At 37.6% G+C, this 21,083-nt stretch overlaps 1 protein-coding gene and 1 long non-coding RNA gene across 10 annotated transcripts in view; one reads left to right on the top strand and one right to left on the bottom strand.

Annotated features, from left to right (window-relative positions):
• The window catches only part of SYNJ1 (synaptojanin 1), a 46,020-nt gene that overhangs the window by 7,521 nt on the left and 17,416 nt on the right, over positions 1-21,083 (top strand). For 7 of the 9 annotated variants that reach the window (XM_082220675.1, XM_082220672.1, XM_082220669.1 and 4 more), the window contains exons 3-16: positions 3,420-3,506; positions 4,312-4,579; positions 6,258-6,483; positions 7,821-7,904; positions 8,922-8,983; positions 9,438-9,534; positions 9,908-10,077; positions 11,286-11,367; positions 11,838-11,990; positions 14,714-14,879; positions 15,744-15,767; positions 19,214-19,405; positions 19,506-19,590; positions 20,569-20,709. In XM_082220675.1, the coding sequence (XP_082076801.1) occupies positions 3,420-3,506; positions 4,312-4,579; positions 6,258-6,483; positions 7,821-7,904; positions 8,922-8,983; positions 9,438-9,534; positions 9,908-10,077; positions 11,286-11,367; positions 11,838-11,990; positions 14,714-14,879; positions 15,744-15,767; positions 19,214-19,405; positions 19,506-19,590; positions 20,569-20,709 (1,837 nt within the window). The remainder of the gene's footprint in view (positions 1-3,419; positions 3,507-4,311; positions 4,580-6,257; positions 6,484-7,820; positions 7,905-8,921; positions 8,984-9,437; positions 9,535-9,907; positions 10,078-11,285; positions 11,368-11,837; positions 11,991-14,713; positions 14,880-15,743; positions 15,768-19,213; positions 19,406-19,505; positions 19,591-20,568; positions 20,710-21,083) is intronic. The other 2 variants (XM_082220670.1, XM_082220671.1) reach the window with 2 other exon arrangements.
• LOC309531366 overlaps positions 8,967-21,083 on the bottom strand; it is a 32,634-nt gene continuing 20,517 nt past the window's right edge. Inside the window, exons 2-3 of the long non-coding RNA XR_014219258.1 lie at positions 14,427-14,559; positions 8,967-9,078 (exon numbers count right to left, since the gene is read on the bottom strand). This is a non-coding gene — a long non-coding RNA (uncharacterized lncRNA). The remainder of the gene's footprint in view (positions 9,079-14,426; positions 14,560-21,083) is intronic.

Here is a 21,083-nt window from a genome sequence, read left to right as displayed (position 1 = left end):
CTGGGCAGTACTCTACAGATGCATGTTGTTTTGCTCACAAATTTCTGGTATACACCTCAGCTTTGATTTATTATTGATACCATGGTAGATCTGTTTCCTGCAAGTGTATTGATACATGTTTGCTTAAAGAACACAATCATATTTAAAGTTGATCAGTCACTCCGCTATAAGCAGAATCTGGGAAGGGGAGGCAATTGAGTAGAAGGAATGGGAGATTCATGTCTTATGTCAGTTACATTGTGTGAATAAATATAAAAGGGGAAAAACCTGACTTGCAGAGTTGGAAGGGTCCTTGCAGATTAGTTTGGCAAGCCCCCCACAATGTAGGATGCAGTTAGTAAAAGTAAAGGTACCCCTGCCCGAACTGGCCAGTCTTGACAGACTCTGGGGTTTGTGCGCCCATCTCACTCAAGAGGCCGGGGGCCAGCGCTGTCCGGAGACACTTCCGGGTCACGTGGCCAGCGTGACAAAGCTGCATCTGGCGAGCCAGCGCAGCACATGGAACGCCGTTTACCTTCCCGCTGGTAAGCGGTACCTATTTATCTACTTGCACCCGGGGTGCTTTCGAACTGCTAGGTTGGCAGGCGCTGGGACTGAGCAGCGGGAGCGCACCCCGCCGCGGGGATTCGAACCGCCGACCTTTCGATCGGCAAGCCCTAGGCGCTGAGGCTTTTACCCACAGCGCCACCCGCGTCCCACAGGATGCAGTTACAGCATCTCTAATAGATGGCCATCCAGACTTTGCTTAAGCACCTCTAGTGGATGAGTGCCCACCCCTCCTGAGACAATCTTTCCCTCCGTTGAACTGCTTTTACTGTTAGAAGGTTTCTGTTCAGCTGAAATCTGCTTCAATCCTATTTCTACCCATTGGTTCTAGTCCTTCCCTCTGGAACAACAAAGACCAGGCCTGTATGACAGCCCATCAGATGTTTGAAGACCCCTATCTTATGCCCCATTTTCTCCAGGCTAACCATGTCTAGCTCTTCCAGCTGTTCCTCATAGGACTTTTTCAGAGCCTTCACCACCCTCGTTGCCTTTCCTTGGACACATGCAAGCAGTTTTAGCACGGCCTCTCTTAAAATATGGCATCAAGTACCGGACACAGTATTTCTGATGCATTCTCATCAGTACTAGATAGAATGCAATGTTTACTACCTGTGATCTGAACACTATACAGGTACTATGTCAATGCAGCCTGAGTCTGCATTAGCTTTTAATAGCATATTCTGCCTTTGATTTTCTTTTTCTTTTTTGCACTTACATGCTGGATTTTACATTTATCTCTGTTGAATTTCACCTGTTGTTGCAGCCTAGTGTTGCAGAATTTTAGGATATCTTTTTCTTTTGGCTCTTGATACTGTCTTCTGTGTATTCCTCCCAACTTTCTCATTTGCAAATCTTACAAGCTTTTCCCTCATTCAAGTCTTTAAGAAAATACTGAACAACACAGTGCGTGGGACTGGGCCCTATGATATTCTGCTCAAGACTTTCCTCCAGTTTGATACAGAGCTATTAATGAGTGCTCACTGGGTAAAAGCGCTCAACCAGCTGTGGCTGCCTCTTAGCTATAGTATTGCCCAGTTCACTTACCATTTTGTCATCAAGGCAACCATGGGAGACCCTGTCAAATGCTTTGCTGAAATCAAGATATACTGTATATGTGACACTCCCATGATTACATACTAGGCTAGTAGCTCTTAGCAAAAAGAACACAAGGTTGATCTGACATTCCTTATTTTTGCAACCCATGCTGGCTCATAGAAATTGATGCAATGTTTTTAGATGCTTATAGACCAAATGCTTAATAACCTTTCCTTGTTCTGTGTTGGGGTGCCTGGCCTGTAGTTTTCCGGATTCCCTGTGTCCCCATCTCAAATGTTCCTATCTCCAGTGTTTTGAGACTTGACTCATTCTCCAAGAGCTCTCATAAGATTAGTCAGTGGTTTTGAGAAAATACCTGCAAACTCATTTAGCACCATGGAGTGTAATTCATTTGGCCTTGGAGACTTGAACGTGTTTACAGTTGCTAAGGATTCTCTATCTCTTGGGGTTCAAGCCTCTCCTTATATCATTTGTCATTCTCTTCTCAGGTAGAACACAGTATGTTTTGTGGTAGAAGATTGAGGCAAAATATGAGTTTGAGTAGTTCTTCTTTCACTGTTTCACTTGTTTATACTTACTGTCTTGTCTAAGCAGCAGACCTGCCATTTCCTTGCAGCTCATTCTTGTCTTATCCTTCCTGTTCGTACAGTTTGGGGTGCACTGTTGTAAATATCCCTGGTTACATATACCTTTTTCAGTCTCCTATATATGCCCTTTTATGTCTCAGTTCATCAAAGTGCTCTGCATGGAGCTTAACTGGCATCTTTCCCTTCTTCTTAAGACTGCCTAATCATGACCAGCATCTGCAACTTTGGAAGCTGTAGTTCAGCAGCGTATGGAGATCCACCCCTGATTTAGAGGAACAAGAATTACCATTAAAAATGCTTTAAATTTGGTTTGAAATTTCAATCCCAGAGAGAGACACCCCTCATTAATTTGTGTGATTATGATGTCACAGGTCTACTTCTTCATTGTGTACAAGTGAGTCTACTGCTACTGAAGTGGATTTTCACTGTTGCTATCAGTTTATCATGGCTGCAAAATCTTGGCTTAGCACAGCAGTAATAAGGATTAGAAGAATGTTATATTTGAGTAGAAGGTCGTGGGCAAGGATAAATTATTTTTCTTCCCCACATCCCTTGGAACCTTAGAGTTAGTGATTACTAAAATTTGTATCTGTATTTGTTATTCAGAAATATGAGTTTTGCCAATTTGTAATCTGTAGTTGGATTCTAATCTCAGCTGGAGAAGTGTCCTTTCCCCCTGTCTTTTATCCATATGTACACCTACAAACTGAGCTTCAGTTTTATGACATTTCTAGAATCTTTGTACTATACATATAAGCCGCTGATACAGGCAGCAGGAGAATAACTGCAGGCTGTTTTGCAGTACTTTATTTCTTTGAATTTCACTGAAGTGGAATTTTCCGAATAACTTGTTTAATACAATCCTTTGTAATGGCCAGAAATTGTGCAAAGACCTGTTAAAGCAGGAGCTAAAACAGGATGCTGCAGTACTCTTAATGGCTTCCTGTCCATAGGCAGATGGGTGAAAATACAAAAAGCTTCCAAGTCGGACAGAAAGTTACTCAAAGTGGTATTCTGTCCAACTCAGTATTTCTGGGGAAAAGCTGAACCTCAGATCTCACCATGACAATGGAAGTACCATGTGGGATATGCATGAATGAACTAAAAACATTATATATATGTGTGTGTGTGTGTGTGTGTGTGTGTGTGTGTGTATAATATGAAGTGGAAGAGTCTTTCATAAGTATAGTTCTTTTGCCATAATTTGAATCCTTCACATTTTATAAACAGCATCTGCAGAGAAAGAGGCAATCAAGAACATGTACTCCAAGGTGATGGATGCATATGGACTGCTAGGTGTTTTGAGATTAAATCTTGGTGAGTAAATCTCATTTTGGGAGTGCCCTTTCTTTTCATATGAAAACAGTAACAGTTAAAAGATTGCTCATGCCATCTTGCTGCCGGTACAATTGCTGGTATGTGATCACCACACTCCAGATAAATTGATGATTAGTTTTGTATGTGCAGCGGGAATCCCTCCCCCCTTTTTTCTCCTTGGTGATGCTTGCTGAGTTTTCTAAATATCCTCTCCTGTTCTCCAACACCAAACAGCAAATCATTTTCAAAACTTTGGTGTCTCAGAGTCAATTAGATGTGTATGACATGGCATATGTAACATGACAAGAGGATTGGATTGCCTTGGGGATCAGAAGCTGAAAGTTCTGATGGCATACATGAGACTCTGGCCATTAAATAATTGTTGGGCTTGTAGTAAATTACATTGTCTCTTCATTGGTGTTCCTTTCAAGCATATGAGGCATGGTGGTATATTTTTCCTTAAGATATGAAGTTCATTTTTTTTCTGTGAAATTTAAAATATGCCATTGGAATCAAGGTTTCTAACATTTCAGTTTACACATACCCTATCAGTAATTATAAAACAAAACAATAAGCATACTCATCCTAAAAGTTGACATGGTTGCAGCCCAGCACTTATTTAAAAACTGCTGTTTTACTGTTCATGCAAAATCAATTTCTGGAAAGTCTTATGTGCAAAAGTAAACTTTAGAATTGTGCAGTTACCTCTCTTTAAAAGTTTAATACTTAAAACAGGGAAATGCAAAAGTGTGTCTTGCAAAAGTTTAAAATACATTGATTGTTCATTTACGTTTGTTTCTTACAGGAGACACGTTGTTACATTATCTAGTTCTTGTCACAGGATGTATGTCTGTAGGAAAAATCCAAGAATCTGAAGTTTTTCGTGTTACTTCCACTGATTTAATATCATTACGAATTGACCCATCTGATGAAGAACGCATCTCTGAAGTCCGCAAAGTTTTGAATTCAGGAAACTTTTATTTTGCATGGTCTTCTTCTGGGGTCAGTTTAGATCTTAGTCTTAATGCCCACCGTAGCATGCAAGAACAAAGCACTGATAACAGGTTCTTCTGGTGAGTTTATAAGTTTTAGGAAGTCTGATACCGTGTGCCTTCGTATTTTGAGTTGTTGAATTTCTTGTCATTGCACGTGTTAAAATACTGCTTGCAGTTCTACCTTTTTGAAATAGTACTTCTTCATATAAAATGGTTTTTAATGTTTTTATGAGTATTAATATGGGCAAATCACACACAAATACAGTATATACACAGAATGAACCATTTTGCAAACTCATGCTTAGCTGTTCTGGGAAATACTTTACAAGTGTTAAAAGGAGAAGTGAAAACCCTGTATTCGCATTAAGTTCAACTGATTACAGTCACAGATACTAGTAACTTAAAAATATTTGTTTTGTGCTTGTTCAGCTATACACAGAGAATTCTGTCTCTTTTTATAGAATGGTCATTATTGTTATAATAGTGCCTTGTCTAATATTCAAGGTTGTGTACATTTAGCGAATTCGGTACAGAATTTGAAATTTAGGGAAATTAATTATACAGGATAAGAATTTCAGTACTTTTAGAAAGCAAGTTACTAAGGAAAAGATAAAGAAAGCAAAGGAATGGATGCAATGATAACGCCTCCAATTTTTAAACCCAAGTAACATTCTAGTCCTACATGACTCCATTATTCTTCCTGTGATTAGAAGAAGCAGAATACAAACATTTTCAATATTCAACATTCTGCACAGAATACAAATTTCTTGTACTTGCATGATACATTCATGAAACATGCAGAGCCCCAAGAAGTTGTTCACTTACCTCAATGATCATCTCTTAACTGTCCAAGCTGCTTCTAATATACTAATGACATTAGATCTATCTAAGCTGGCAAAAATAGTGGAGATTGTGCTTAAAAGTGGGGTTCGCTGACCCCACCAAAAAACCCCTGCTTTTATTTGAACTGTGATCACCTGATAGTTTGAGTATCAGGATTGCTTCTATAGAGAAACATCAGTGGGCCCTTTGTCTACTTTTGGAGTCCCAGACACTTTTAAAAGGATCACCTCCCCAAAAGACACATTCTGAACTGGAGTTTAGTACTGCTTTGGAAATGCTGTGATCTCTTGGTAACATCAGGAACACTGTTCAATATCTGGATCAGCATATTTGTCTGAGATGGGTGTGGATTGCTGCCCAGGGCTGTGACATTTAGTTTCTGTAACATCTACACATGAAATTGTCAGACGCAGGCATCGAGGGGGAAATCCTTTTTCAACTGGAGGTGATTTTACACATGTGAAATGTACATGATTGTTTCAGATTTACGTGATTTACGCTAACTCCACTCCCCAAAAAACTCTCTGTAGTTCAATAACCAGTATCTTCTCTGAAACTGGAAGCTTGCACTGTGAGAAATTCTAATTTATGATGTCTCTTTATGCTGCCACTTTGCTACTAGAATGTGCAGGTTAGCCAGCCTAGTGAAACTGGACTTTCTGAAATGTAATTTGCTGAATGTTTGTTTTTACCTTTTCCCTTAATCTTTCCTGGACTATGTTTATTGCTTTGAAAGTCATTACAGAAGACTTGCATAATTTAGAATTGTTTAAAATGGCTCTGTGTTCCACTTAAGCATACTTGCTTATATATACATGCCATTATGTTTATAATGATATTTTAGTCTTCGATGCTTCATATTTTATATTGAAATTCCTCCAGCTAATGTTAATCTGAATCACTTCTTCAATAGGAATCAATCACTGCACATTCATCTTAAACATTATGGAGTCAACTGTGATGAATGGCTGTTGCGTCTCATGTGTGGAGGAGTGGAGATCAGAACAATTTATGCAGCTCACAAGCAAGCAAAGGCTTGCATCATTTCACGGTTAAGCTGTGAACGAGCTGGGACCAGATTTAATGTTAGAGGAACAAATGATGATGGTCATGTGGCAAATTTTGTTGAAACTGAACAGGTATGACCTATGCACTATATTACTGCTTTGCATTATTCTCACTGAAATATACAAATAGGGGTTATGCATTGCTTGGTACAAGGCGTGACATCTAGTTTACATATTTAGCACATAAGGCTATCCCAACTTGATTTCTACCTGCTGCCAACTGCAGTTATTTTGTATATAGTAGTCTTGAACACATTGGCTACCAAACCTACATTTGTGATAGACAGGTTGCACTTCTTGTATCATAACCATGTTATGGAATGGTAATGCTGAGTTGGTGAAAATGAGGACTGTTTCCACAATTCAGATCTACCCCTTTGTTAAAACTAAAAAACCATTGTTGAGACAGATGTGCGTATCTCATCCTTCCAATCTTAATAGTAGACATCAGCACATTTTCCATGACATGCTAATCCAAGCCATGGTTTAGCATGGATGCCTGGCTGCACAGGTTCTCAGGGATGTGGTGGTGGCTGCTTTGCTCTTCCCCAGTTTTTTCTGCAGCATTCACTAAGCCATGGTATAGAAAATATACATTATTTATTTATACATACATACATTCATACATACATAATGTTTGTAAGCCACCTTTCCATAGATAAAATCATGCTCAATGTGGCTTACAGCATGAAAAAATACATAATTACAAACATAACAAAAGTAGTCATAAGCAATAAAACATCCAAAAGGACACAACCAAATCATACAATTGTTGTATTATTATTATTGTTGTTGTTGTTATTGTTATTATTAAATCATCATAAAGTCTAAAATAAAGATATAAAAAAATCAAAATATACAAAAATCAGTGACAACACTCCCTGTGCCAACAAAAAACCCTAAATAACACCCCAACCCAAAAGTCTGTTCAGCAGCCTCAGCTTTTATATATTTACAAAATGTATTAATTGTTTAACATTTAAACATTTTGAAGCAATGTACAACAGGGGTTTCATAAAATCAAAACATAACATAAAGAAGAGCATAAAATATAAAATATTCTGCTGCTGTCACTGAGATCCAACAGAACCGATTAGTATTACACTAATTGCCTGTATACTCTAAGCCATCATTTATCACAATATATTATTTCCACAGTTGCCTATTTCATATGGATTAATAGATTATGTAGCTAGAAAATGATCTCATTTTTTTCATTAAAATCACTTTGTATTGGAGCAACCTTGGTGCAAAGCTTTCAAATTTCTTTTTTTTGGCCTTAGATGATGTTGGGTCAGAATAAGTTTTAATGTGTGGGCAAATGGCATGGAATATTTTGAACAAAGTTTCTGCATAAGGTAACTAATTGCTTAAGACAACTAATACAATAAATTTTATTTCTCCAACAGGTGATATTTCTAGATGAATGTGTGTCATCCTTTATACAAATTCGTGGATCTGTTCCATTATTTTGGGAGCAACCTGGCTTACAAGTATGAGGACTATATCTTTTCTCAAATTGCATTTCCCCATATTAGTTGAAGTCTTCTACCACCTTTTTCAAGAATCAAAGCTCAGTAATTTAAGGAGAACATGTTATACATACAAATCAGTGTCATGTAGGACATAGTAGGAAAACATTGTTTAAGTTGCAACTGTTTGGTCAGCAGGAGTGAAAGTGGCTTCAAGCCTATTCCTGTTTGCCTCAAGTGACCTTAAACTATGTCGGCTCTTAGATTTATATGATTTTCTTTATTTTTATTGATCAGAAATGTACCTGACAGAGCAATCCAAAACCCTGGCTGGGAGCAGTTGATCCACCACTGCACCTGAAACCCTGGGGGGGGGGGCAGGGTGTGTTGGGAGGACAGTTTCTTGGAGTGGGGGGGGGGGGTGCTGCACAGCTGAGGGACCCAAAGATCCATGGCACTTTGAGTCGTGGTCTCTGCCCCAAAAAGTTTGGGCATCTTTAGTCACAGGGCCCACTGTTGAAGGCCAGCAGGGAGACAGATGCTCACCATCCTAACTCCCCCAGCTATCAACATTTGGAGCAGGGAGTGGGAGTGGTAGGATTGGATTGTAAGTACAGTGGTACCTCAGTTTTTGAACATAATCCGTTCTGGAAGACCAATCGAGTTCTGAAACGTTCGAAAATCAAAAACTCAAAATGGAAATCTCAATATGGAAAACTCAGTACGGAAGCCACGTTTCCGGTTCAACTTCCGAGGCGCGTTCGAAAACCGAAGCATTTACTTCTGGGTTTACGTCGTTCAAGTTCTGAAACATTTGTCAGCGGAGACGTTCAAAAACTGAGGTACCACTGTGTTATAATAGAAGTGAGGAAAGAAAAATAAAAAAATCAGAAGCACTATGCTCTTGTGTCTTTTAAAATTACTGCGCAGTGTAATAATTTGAGTGCTTTATTAATAAAATTTGATTACATCCAAAAGGTTTGTGGAACAATAATGCATGCAATTTTTAAAAAAAACTTGAACATTCTTTCATCTCAGGTTGGATCTCATCGTGTCAGAATGTCAAGAGGATTTGAAGCAAATGCACCAGCGTTTGACAGGTAAAAGTCCTTTCTTCTTTCCAGCAGGAGCTATTCATTTTGAGTACTCTAGCAGGCAATATTTCCACGAGGTTCTTAAATGCATGAGTGACCCACTGGGAACGGGATGAAATAATACCAGTAACTAAAGGGTAGCATGTACATTGTTAAACTAAAGTAACAAATGAAAGGTTTAAAATGAGATTCTTATGAACTTAAAAGCCATATTTCCATTTTCTGTTGAGTGGGATTCATCTGTGTTAGGAGTGAATTCTACATTGTATGTAAGTTGTCACAATTCTTATACTGGTTTTGGGTTTTCTCTTGTGGCTGATTTCATAATTTCATTCATCCTTTTAGCTGCTCTTTTGCCTTTTCAATATAAGTGGTTAAATATGATGTGTGTATTCCATTCATTGATTTAAAGATGCTATTTACTGGATCCAATAATAATAGATTTCCCCCCACCTTGTAGGCACTTTCATACCCTTAAAAATCTATATGGCAAGCAAATAATTGTGAATCTTCTTGGCTCAAAAGAGGGGGAGCATATGCTCAGCAAAGCCTTTCAGGTAAAATATGATCTAGACCTATTTTGTAAAGGAAAATCTTGTCTCATAAATGGCAAATAATTATCTCAGTTTCAGTATATAAGTAATTTCATTAATGTTGTGTTATTTGACTTTTAATAAAAGAATGTGATTTTGTAAATCAAAAGCTGATTAAGGACCACTTCAAATGTAATTTTCTTCAAGCCTAGCTCTGTCTAGAAATTAATATATTACAAATATTGCAATAACAGAATAGATGTTAAAACCAGAATAGCTGTTAAAACCAATTGGCAGTATCACATTTTTTGCTACTACCAAAATCTTGTTCCATGACATCTATATCCCATTTGTTGCTAATATATTTGTTTCTCCTTTCTTCCACCAACTTCCTCAGAGCCATTTGAAAGCTTCTGAACATGCTGATGACATCAAAATGGTGAACTTTGACTATCATCAAATGGTCAAGGGTGGAAAGGCAGAAAAACTGCATAGTGTTCTTAAACCACAGATCCAGAAATTCTTAGAGTGTGGATTTTTTTACTTCGATGGAAACGAAGTTCAAAGGTTTGGATACTTGTCTTCTGTTACCAGATACAGCTGGTTTAGCACTTTTGGAAATGAAAGAAGAGTCAGAAAAGGGGAACTACTTTTTTAATAAAAAAAGTTGAGACTACTTATTTATGAGGGAAATGACTGAACATGCTGCAGCTGTAACACATATCCACAATGAAAATTCTGTCTTCCCTTCACTTGTTTTCTTTAATCAGTTTGGTGTGGCACCTGCACCAAATTTAACCAGGGTTTGAAGAAAGTTCTGATTAATACATGGTTAATCTTAGTGCAGTAATGTTAAACTGGTGTTAAAACCAAGTAAAGGAGCTATTCATATGGGGGGGGTGTGCATGTGATCACCCTAGCCTTAAAACCAAAGTGCTGAGCTTTAGGAGTGGTCTGATACATTTTCATAAAGCCATAGCTTCAAGCAAAAAGCAAAAGCTACATTTTTTACTACCAAGCCAGAATTATTTTGTATTTATTTTGAATTTCCATAGAGCCAGTTAAAAGGGGGTAGTGGAAATTAGAGTCTTTTGGCACTGTACTGTTTCTAAAATGCATTGATTGCAGTGGGGGACGTGGAGTGAAATCTGACAGTGTGTTTTTTGGCCTTTAAGTTGAGTTCTTATGAAGTCATTTAATCATTGTTGTTTTTTCAAAATACCATTCCTTTTTAAAAAAGTAGAACATTATTCAAAATTATTCATTTATTAAAATAAACGAATACATCTGAATGTGCTATGGCATGGCTTTTTTATTTTTTTAACTCCAAAAACCTAGTGGGTAAAATAGTGGGTAAAGCGAGCTAAAATGTCGAGGTTTTAGGAAAAAAGAGGGGTTACAGCTGTAAAAGATTAAGTAAAAGAAAAGAATAAGGGATAAATTTGATAAAATCAAGTGTTAGGATTTGCTGAAATAATTTTGGAAATTGGGATGTAGAAAGGGGAGGCTTGGGGAAGTCGATGAAGTAAGGTTTATGAAAAAAAGGATATGAAATTATACATGTTTGTTTCTTTATGTGTTTGTGTGTGTTTATAAAAATTCTTGTAAAACCAATAAAAATTTTATTAAAAAAAATAATAGTGGGTAAAGCGTGTGTTGATAGGTATTTGGCTAATGATCATACTTCTGTTTAGTACCTTGGTTAAAGTTTTGTTTAAAGTTTTGTGTGTTGTGTTTAATTTTAAAATTGTGTGTTTGTTGTATACTTGGCACAGAACTCAAAGTGGTACTATAAGAACAAACTGCTTGGATTGTCTGGATAGAACAAATTCTGTGCAGGCATTTGTTGGCTTAGAGGTAAGAATATAAAGTTATTATATTTTAGAAGTGTTTTAATTTTGACATTTGAAAAGTTCACATACTGTTCAGGTGTTGCTTGACCTGTGTTACTCTCACACTATGGGATTTCTTCTTCCTCTTCTCTTCCTGCATATCCTCAAAATCTGCTTCAGAAGGTCCCCCAACCCTCTGCAACAGATTTTGAGAGTACACAAGGGGCTGCTGGCAAGAGTAGGGGAATTTTTATTGCACAAGAGGAAGTTGGTTGCGCAAGCAGAACAGCAGTGTTGGATACAATCATAATTATTTCTTATATTATTCTGTAAAGTGCCTTGTCCACTGATAGCTTTATATCAATTTAAATTGTATAATCTATAGTTTCTTAACCAGATAAAAGGGAAAACCAAACCAAATGAAAGCTTTCAAAAATAAAATGTTTTAATACAGATTTGTATTTACCTTTGGTTTTGCCTTCCACATTTTTGCAGATGCTGTCAAAACAGCTAGAAGTTTTAGGTTTAGCTGAAAAGCCTCAATTGGTTACTCGATTCCAGGAAGTTTTTCGCTCCATGTGGTCTGTTAATGGTGACTCAGTCAGTAAAATATATGCTGGAACTGGAGCTCTTGAAGGAAAAGCGAAGGTAAGTAATGTTTTTAGTAGTAAAATTTGAATATTGTAATTCTCAAGGGCCAAATAGTGTTCTTGTTTACAACTGTTATTTTCCAATCTTTTAAGTGTCTGGGTATGAGTTTTCCATTATTTCTCACTGTTTTCTGCTGAATGTTGAAGCGGGCTCTGTTTTTATCTACTAGTCTTGAATCTTCATGTTTCAACTAAAAACTTCACTCACTTCATTCCCTGCAGTGCTTTATTTAACTTTACTCATTTATCCAAAGTTCATCTAAAATGTCTGAGCCAAAATTAAGGCTTATTCCTAGGTTTTGTAGATGAAGCTATTACCTTGAACCCCACAGTAACTTATTAGTCCTGATATTATTATTTTAGAGTTATTTCATTCAAGTTCAAGTGCCAAAAAATTTTCTGCTGATACAAAAAGCAATAGTGATGCTGACACAGGCACCAGTAGCTGGTAGTTGCCAGTACTCAAACCTAGAGTTCCATTCAAGTTGCCTTTAGTTGGGTAGCGTGTGTATTAGGGCTGAGTGATATATCGATATATCATCCAAAACCAGTTTGAAGTCTGTATTGTGATATCAGTTCCATAATTTTCGACCTGGCAATATATCGTGAATCATGATGTATGTGTGCACGTGTGCTATGCAAAAATCACGATGTGGGGAAAACCGTGAAGCCAGCCAATTCTTCTTTCAATTCCTTCAGCCCCTGTTAACTCAACCAGCTCGGCTCTCCGCTGCCTCATTCAGGAGGCAACAAATCACAAGAGCAGGCACTGGCGAATATCGCAATGCAGGAAAACCGTTGAAGCCAGCCAATGCCTCTACAGAGCTCCATTCTTATTTCAGACATCGTGATATATTGCTATATCACCATGTTTAGCTGGTGATATATCACAAGACTGAAAACCAGATATCACCAAGCCCTACTGTTCGCTTCTACATAGTTCCATCCTTATATCAATATATTGTGATATTTAGCTGGTGACATATCACAATGTTGTAAACTAGATATCACTCAGCCCTAGGTTGTGTGTTATATCACACAACAGAATTTGATACACTATTCTTAGCTATGGTTTTCTATGTATTTTGCTTGTGGCCTTGAAGAATTGTATCTTTCCCGGGCACAAGTGTTAAACAGCAGGTTTTACAATATTTTCATTGCCAGTTTTTGTCTGTTAGTACTTTGCATGTGGGAATGGTGGTTTCTTATGGGTTGTATCCAACTAACTCATTGTGTCCATAGACTGAATCTGCAAGTGCAGCAGAGCTTCCCTTCCCTCTCCTCTCCATGCGCTTCCCAGAACTGTTTTGGTCGTCCCCCCCCCAACTATCCAGAGCAGATTTGGGAGCGGTGCAAGAGTCAGAGTGGGAAGGGAAGTTCCACTGCACACACAGAAGTTGTTAGGTGCATGCAGTGATTCAACTGGGTGAAACCTCTGCAGTTTAATCTTAATTGTATTCACCTTTTCAAACTACAACTAACTTGAAATGTGTGTTTAACAGTGATTATTTCAAATTTTAAGTGCTATGTTACTATTTAACATCTTAACTAACTTTTCTTTTGCTTTCCTTTTGGTTCATTTCAATTATTTACCTGATATGTAATTGGTGAGTGTAATTCCCGAATACTGCTAAATGTTGAACATTGTAAGTGTTTAAATATGTATCGTGACCCAACTTATTGAAGGTACAAAATGCTAAAGATTTGGTTTTAATGACTAGATTTTCCTACACTGAACCTAATGGCATTTTTAAATAGAGTTAATTGGTTATTATATGTGTGGGTTTTCTTTTAAAAATACTGCCTGTGAACTAAAGAACTAGTTCAAGCAGGATTAAGGGCTTGTCATGCTCAGTAGAGTATTTGACATTGAACATATCCCCATGCCATATCACAAACTGGTTTTGAATTTTCCTTTCAGTGGCAAAAGTCCTTTGGCATGATGGACTGTTTGAAAAACCCAAGCCCAAATCCCCTTCATTGCAGGCAGCAGTCCTCATGAGCTGGAAGTCTTCAGTTTCAAAATATACATGCAGCACTTGTAACATATAAATCAGCAGCAAAATAGACAGCAGCCAAAAGTAGATTTTTGAGCATACAGCATAGCTAGCCTGATTTCTAAAACGTAATGATTGGGTAGATAGAAATGCAATTTCAATTTATGCAGCTGGTATATTTTTATTTTGTGCATATGGATATGTACCAGTACACATGCATATAATATACATATTATCATAGCATATTGATTTGTGTATAGTATTTCCATACACATTAATGTGTCAATAAAGCTCTGTATATTGCCACTCAATATGTGCTTTGATTGTTACTCATTCCATAGCAGAAGTGACAATTCCTGTAAAAATATAGCATTTAAAAGGACTGGATATTTTTAAAGCACATTTCTAAAATATATTTGCATGCAATATATACATACCTTGTGTGTGCCCAGTGCTTGTACACACCTCACTATTTTGGGTAAAGGCAAAGTATTGCATGGCTGCTCTGTGTGACTTCTGTCCGCCTCCCATTCTCTGCAAAATTCCTTGAGTTGTGTTTATATTCTCATCCTGCAAAAAAAGAAATTATACTGCAGCATAAACAGAAATGAAATTGGTTTAATACCAGCTTGTTATTAGTAGATTACAGCCTAAAACTGTATGCTATTTGCCAGTGTTCTGTAAGTAACTTGATAAAATATTTATACATATTCCTCCCTAACAGGCTGGAAAGCTGAAGGATGGTGCACGTTCAGTGACCAGAACAATTCAAAATAATTTTTTTGATAGCTCAAAGCAGGAAGCTATTGACGTTTTGTTGTTGGGAAATACCCTAAATAGTGATTTAGCAGACAAAGCACGGGCTCTCTTAACCACCGGCAGTTTACGTGGTATGTGTTTCTAGGTTCTTAATTTATATGGCAACAATTAGTACTAATAAAGCTGTGGTTGGATCCAAAGCTGCCCTTCTGCACTTGCAGAGGAGTTGTTTTACACCTTGTGCTGTTGCATTGTGTAAGAAAACTGCACCTAAATGCAAAGACTTTCTTCCCTTTGTGCAGGCTCTTGCAGAAGGGTGAGAACTGCTTTAGAGCCTCCTTGTTCCATCACTGCACAATTTTTTTCTGCTAGCACTTGTGGGCCATCACTAGCATCCATTTTCTTTCTTCTTGCGGTTTTTGGATCCATCCTGATACATTCTGTGTTCAAGTAAAACTATTATTAATGTCATCTTAATAGCAATCTGTTTATAGTTAGTCTGCTCTTTTTAAACTAACAATTTTGGATTACTACTATTGAAGAATCTAGTAGGATAAAGGAATGAATACTTTCCTAATCAGATTTATTAGATAATATGCATTACTTTATGCATTCATTGTTAAATATCTTAAGAACATGTATAACAATAAATGCTTATACTTTAAAGCTTGAGCATCTAGATAATCTGTTTTGGGAGTCTCAATGGTACTTGCAAAGCTCGCTAAACAAAATTTTGCAGTTCTTTTCAGGGGTGTGTGGCATTACAAAGTCATTGTGGAGTAATGGACTAATACATGAGAAGCTAAAGTTAGGAACTGCTTCATAGTGTCTAGATGTTTAAGAGTGAGTGGTGTAATTAAGCAGCAACGTGATCTAACTGTTCAAAGTTAACACATAAAAGGGTGCCTTAAAGTGTCCTGGAAACTTAAACGGTTGCTTGGTTAACATATAACACCTCAACTAATTTCTTTTCTTTTCTCCAAATGCATCCATAGTTTCAGAGCAATCATTGCAATCAGGTATAGTATAGCACCCATTTGGGATGAAATGTTATCATGTTAACTTTCTCTTTTTTTCCCCTCATTCTGAAATACATGCATGCAGGAGAATCTCTTTTATGTATTTGGTTGGCAGTGAGATGCACTACAAGCCACTTCCAATGAAAAGTGGCAGGCTACTTCGTCATCTTATGCACTCATAGAGTGGTTTGCTGGCAGGTCAGACCTCTCTGCAAGCCTTGAGGAGGAAGAAAGAGAATAGGGTCCTCCTTCTGTTTTCATATGCTCCTGCACAGTGCTTTTTTTCTGGGGGGGATGCAGGGGGATGCCTACCCCTAAACATAGGTGCAGATTCCACCTGAGTTAAATCATTGGGTGGTCTAGCTCCATATTGTCTTTCCTGATTGGCAGTGGCATCTTAGATATTTGGACAGGAGTGTTTCCCAGCTCTACATGCAGATGCTGAGGCTTGAACTGGGGACCTTTCGCAACACAGAAAATAGCTTTGAAATATTGGGTTGCAAGACATTGAGAAATGGTTGCTTGCAAGTGAAGACAAGTGCCTTGCATGTTCCTTCATATGTTGCTTTCCAACACAGATCCAAAGATTCTGATTGGAGGGCGTGGGAAGGACACACTTGACCAGGTGTGGTTTGTCAGCACAGGCATGAACAGTAGGAATGTTGGCCTGGGATGGGAACTGTATAAGTGACAGGTCCCACTATTTTAAAAATAGAGTGGAAGTGGCATTGGGATGTCTTTGCTTTCTGCCTAGCCATGTATTCTAGTTTCTGCCAAGGTGCCTTTTGAGCTTTGTAACCTACCTCCCATACTGATGCAGAAGTTGTGTTCAGAATTCTTTTGAAAAAAACTTATGGGGTTTCCTGAGCTGAAAGTTCACCATTCCTAACTGGAGATGCTGGGGATTGAACCAGGGACCTTTTGCATGCAAAGCATATGCCTATCATAAAACTATGGTCCTTCCCCATACATCTTCCCTTGCAGCATGTCTGAAATCAATAAAGATGAGAGGCATGCTCTGCAGATGCCTTGGGCACATTATTCCCTGCACCCCCTTGAGAGGAGTGGAGGCAGCACAGATTGATGTCTAGAAGTTTGTTTCTTTACATTACAGTATTTTTAGACCACCAGGCACCATGATCTAATGTAATGGAAGGGGGTGGGGGCTAACCTGTGGTGTTTTAGATATTGTTGGACTAAAAGTCCCATCAGTCCTAACCACTGGCAATTCCAGCTTGATCTGATGGGAGTTGGAGTCTCAACATCATCTGGAGTGCCACATCACCTGCAGGTTAGACCATAATCGGTTATGGATTGAAAAACTTACTCTCAGTATTACACAGATACTTAATAAATCATAGGCTAGCTTTGAATGTCTGTTTTGAGTAACTGGTTTTAAATTTCCATTGATAATTTTATTGCTTTATTCATTTTGTAAACCGCTTTGAGTTTCTTTTTTCTTGCAATCAGTGGTATATAGATTTGATGAAAAAAATAAAAAATACATTATTGTGGGTATGAATTTTTGAAAAGTAACTTCTGTGGTGTGTATTTAACCCATGAAAACCCATGAAAAAATGGAGTTGCCAGTATTCAAAAGATTCCTTGAGCTATTGCACTCAGGCCTAGCTTTCTCATAGACCCACAAGATCACTAGTAAATCTTAAAATTGAACAAGTTGGCATAATATTTGAAACTCTGAAATGCCCTATTTTTCCATTACAGCTTGAATGCTGTTGACCAAGACAACATTTTAAAGAAAAAATTGTAGGGGTGGAATTTCCCTTAGGCAAATGTATTTCAAATAGAATAAACTATGCCCAATTGACTGAAATACACTTATGCATATTCATCATACTAATAGAATAACTATATTGTACAGCCAAAGGGCATGAACAACAGAAAGTGGTGTGCTGTTTTTTAAAGAAACATAATTGCAAAATTCTCAAATGCCTTAAAAGGGATCTGGTTATTGCATATTCTGTTAACTTATGTTTAGTAAAATACACCATGTTAGTTTTACATCCTATATTAAAAATACTGCCTTATCCCTAAAACATTGTCAAATTTTAATAGCTGAAGTCTCTCTGAGAAGCAGTTCAGTGTAAGAACTTATTCACAATATCCTCTTTGCCTATATGCTAGCTTTATGGACATTCTTGTTGATATTAAAGCACTGAAATGACTTGATGTGTTTTTCTGTATTAGAGAAGGGATAAACTTGTAGACATAGTAGAAAACCCAAAGATCCTGCTTACTGAATTCAGAGTTAACTACCTAGCTGGTGTTCATGCTTCTTCTATTGGTATTTTTTCCTGATTTGCTTTAGCTTCTTGATTTATGAAGTTTGACTTCATTCTGGTTTATGGGCTACAGATGGAGAAAACATTCGGGGTTTGATCCAGAGAAAAGCCTGTACTAGGAAGCTGTCACTCCTAGAGGGAGTCTGCTGAATGGTGTGGGTTGTGGTGAAGGGGAATGAGGGGAAAGGGGCAGAATATCTGAATATCAGGCACAGGCACCATCCACGCATGGGAACTCCTCCCCATTTAGCAAGCACTCTTGGGAGCACCTTCACAGGGGGTTGGAAAGACTATTGGGGTGAGGAAGGGAAAGGAAAGTCATATTTTACCAGCCTAGCTATGCATGCATTCCTCTGGATTCAACCAATAGTAGTTTCTACCAATGTAACTTGAACGGATTAATCTAGAGAGAGTAGCTGTTTGATAATTTGTAAGCTAAAAGAGCCCTGCTGCCACCTGTTTCCTCATCAGTGTTGTACAGTTTGTTAGAAGACTTGGTTCATACAATATATACTTGAAACAAACCCTTAAGAGTTCAAAAACAAGTTAAGGCACAATTTGCACCTCAAGAAAGGGGGAGGAGAACTGTCCCAATAACATTGCTTTGATAAATGATGAAGTGCATGTTTGAAGTACAGTACATGTGCAAGCAATTTTAACCTAAAATAATTACAGTTGGATTAATAGGCTGTTTAATTACATACAATGGATAATTTAATTTGAAAAGTTACTGTTAAAATAAATTTACTCCATTTGATCCCATCTATTCAAAGAACAATTCAGACATGGAGCAAAGCATGTTGGGAATTGATTATCGTTATACAGAACTAAATGAAAGCTAAAAAGGATTCCAATTTTAAATGTTTTAGAGAACATATTATTTATTAAATTTAGATACTGCCCTTCATCTGAAGATCACAGAACAATTTACAGCAAAAAATTACAATATATATACCCAAAATACACAAAACATAATACTGGATAATCAGGAGAACTATCATTTAAAAACAAATGCAACTATATCAACTGAGCAGTGCATGTCTTTCCATAAATTGTTATCTTTTTAAAATGTAAAGCTTACAATCTTATCTGTCACTTGCTGACTTCTGTGTAAGGAAATCAGTCTTAATATTCTTTTTGTAGCATCAGCAAAAATACTGAAGAGCATGTGTGAGAATTTTTATAAGTATTCAAAGCCCAAAAAAATTCGCATTTGTGTTGGAACATGGAACGTCAATGGCGGAAAGCAATTTCGAAGCATTGCCTTTAGAAACCAGACTCTCACTGACTGGCTTTTAGATGCACCAAAGGTAGCTGGCATCAGTGAATTCCAAGGTGAGAGTCCTTACCATGTTAATCAGTTTTGGTTGGATTTTTAGCCATTCTGATTTTTGTTCTTCTGAAGTAATTACCTAAACCTCATATGTTAATTCAGATCGACGGAGTAAGCCGATTGACATCTTTGCTATAGGATTTGAGGAAATGGTAGAGCTAAATGCAGGAAACATTGTGAGTGCAAGGTAAGTGTCACTGCTATGGAAACCACAGAAGCAAGTTAATAAGATTTTGTCAAACTTTCAAAATTTATTTGAAAGCTTACTGCAGTACTAAACACTTCAAAACCTAATCATCAAAGCTTGAACACAGGATTTGTCTGGGTGTCTAGCAAGGCTTTAATCTTTTTTGCTACTGGCAGCCCATATGCAACATATCACAAGCTAGTTTTTAAACTGCCAATAGCATCACAGAACAGTTTGCAGTATAGCAAGTGGGGATGGGGCCTGGGGAGGGGGAGAGACACAAAACTATTAAGAAAAGCAATGTTGAACTTAGCATTATGCATGCTTTCTTATGAATTGCAGCCCTACATTGGTTTGTGCTGGCTCCAAAGTAGTAAGTCAAATGAGAAAAGGTTATTTTGTGAACCAGACTTCAACTATGCAGCCCTCCTTTTTTAAAGTATTTTTAAAAGGCAGCTATATATTTATTCCTACTGTACTATAAGGCTGCAGAGGCATGATTGAACATTTTCCAGTGCAAAGCTTGCACTCTGATAGGTTTAGAATCATAGAGTCCCGTCCCCCTGCAATGCAGTGCGGGGCTCAAACCCACAACCCTGCTCTACCAACTGAATCTCCTGCTCTACCAACTGAGCTATCCAAGGAATTGGTGTTACAATTTGATTCTAGCTTGAGTGTGGGAGGTTTCCATGTGTGTTCCTGTTCCTTCTATTGCTCAGCAGGAAATGAGAACAGCATTTAAAAATAAATAAATCTTCAAGTCTTCCCCTCTGCTGAATGAATCTCAGTTTCATTTCCAATTTGGATAAAATGTTCTTGCAAGTTTCCCTTGCTATATAGTTTTTATTTTTTGTTTTTGTTTTAACATTATCTGGTATTCATTGTAGCACACACACAAGAGCAGTCTCTTTGTTCTCTTTGGCAAAGTTTGTGAGCACTTGCATGCTGTAAAAACTTTTCTTTTTCCCACACTGGCAGTACAACAAATCAAAAATTATGGGCTGCTGAATTGCAAAAGACCATCTCCAGGGATTGCAAATATGTTCTGCTGGCTTCAGAACAGTTGGTGGGTGTTTGCCTTTTTGTATTCATCAGACCTCAACATGCACCATTTATCAGGTCAGTAAATTGACATGCTGAAACATAGTTCAGGTCATTTAAAGTGAAACAAGTGATGTTAACCTAAAATCTTGTAGAACTGTTGCAGACAGTAGTAGGCTAGATGGACCAACCGTCTGACAGGAACATAAGAAACTATATTTTCTTTAAAATATAAAGCGGTATAGACGTTAATAGTAGTAGTAGTAATAATTAATAATAGTCGAAAGCAAATGTTTCTTTGAGAATGGATTTGTTCATGTTTAATATCTGCTTTTAAAATAGCAGAAGTCATTTGCTAGTGGCAGGAGAAGCACTGTCTTGTTTGACTATAATCTGAAAACCCTAATAAACAATGGTTGGTGTTACAGATAGAGGCATGTCCTTTGCCATTC

This window comes from Podarcis vaucheri, assembly GCF_965113315.1.
Source record: "Podarcis vaucheri genome assembly, chromosome: 4".
NCBI lineage: Eukaryota > Metazoa > Chordata > Lepidosauria > Squamata > Lacertidae > Podarcis > Podarcis vaucheri.
Note: the sequence above shows the minus strand (reverse complement) of the source record. Positions and strands in the feature narration are given on the sequence as shown.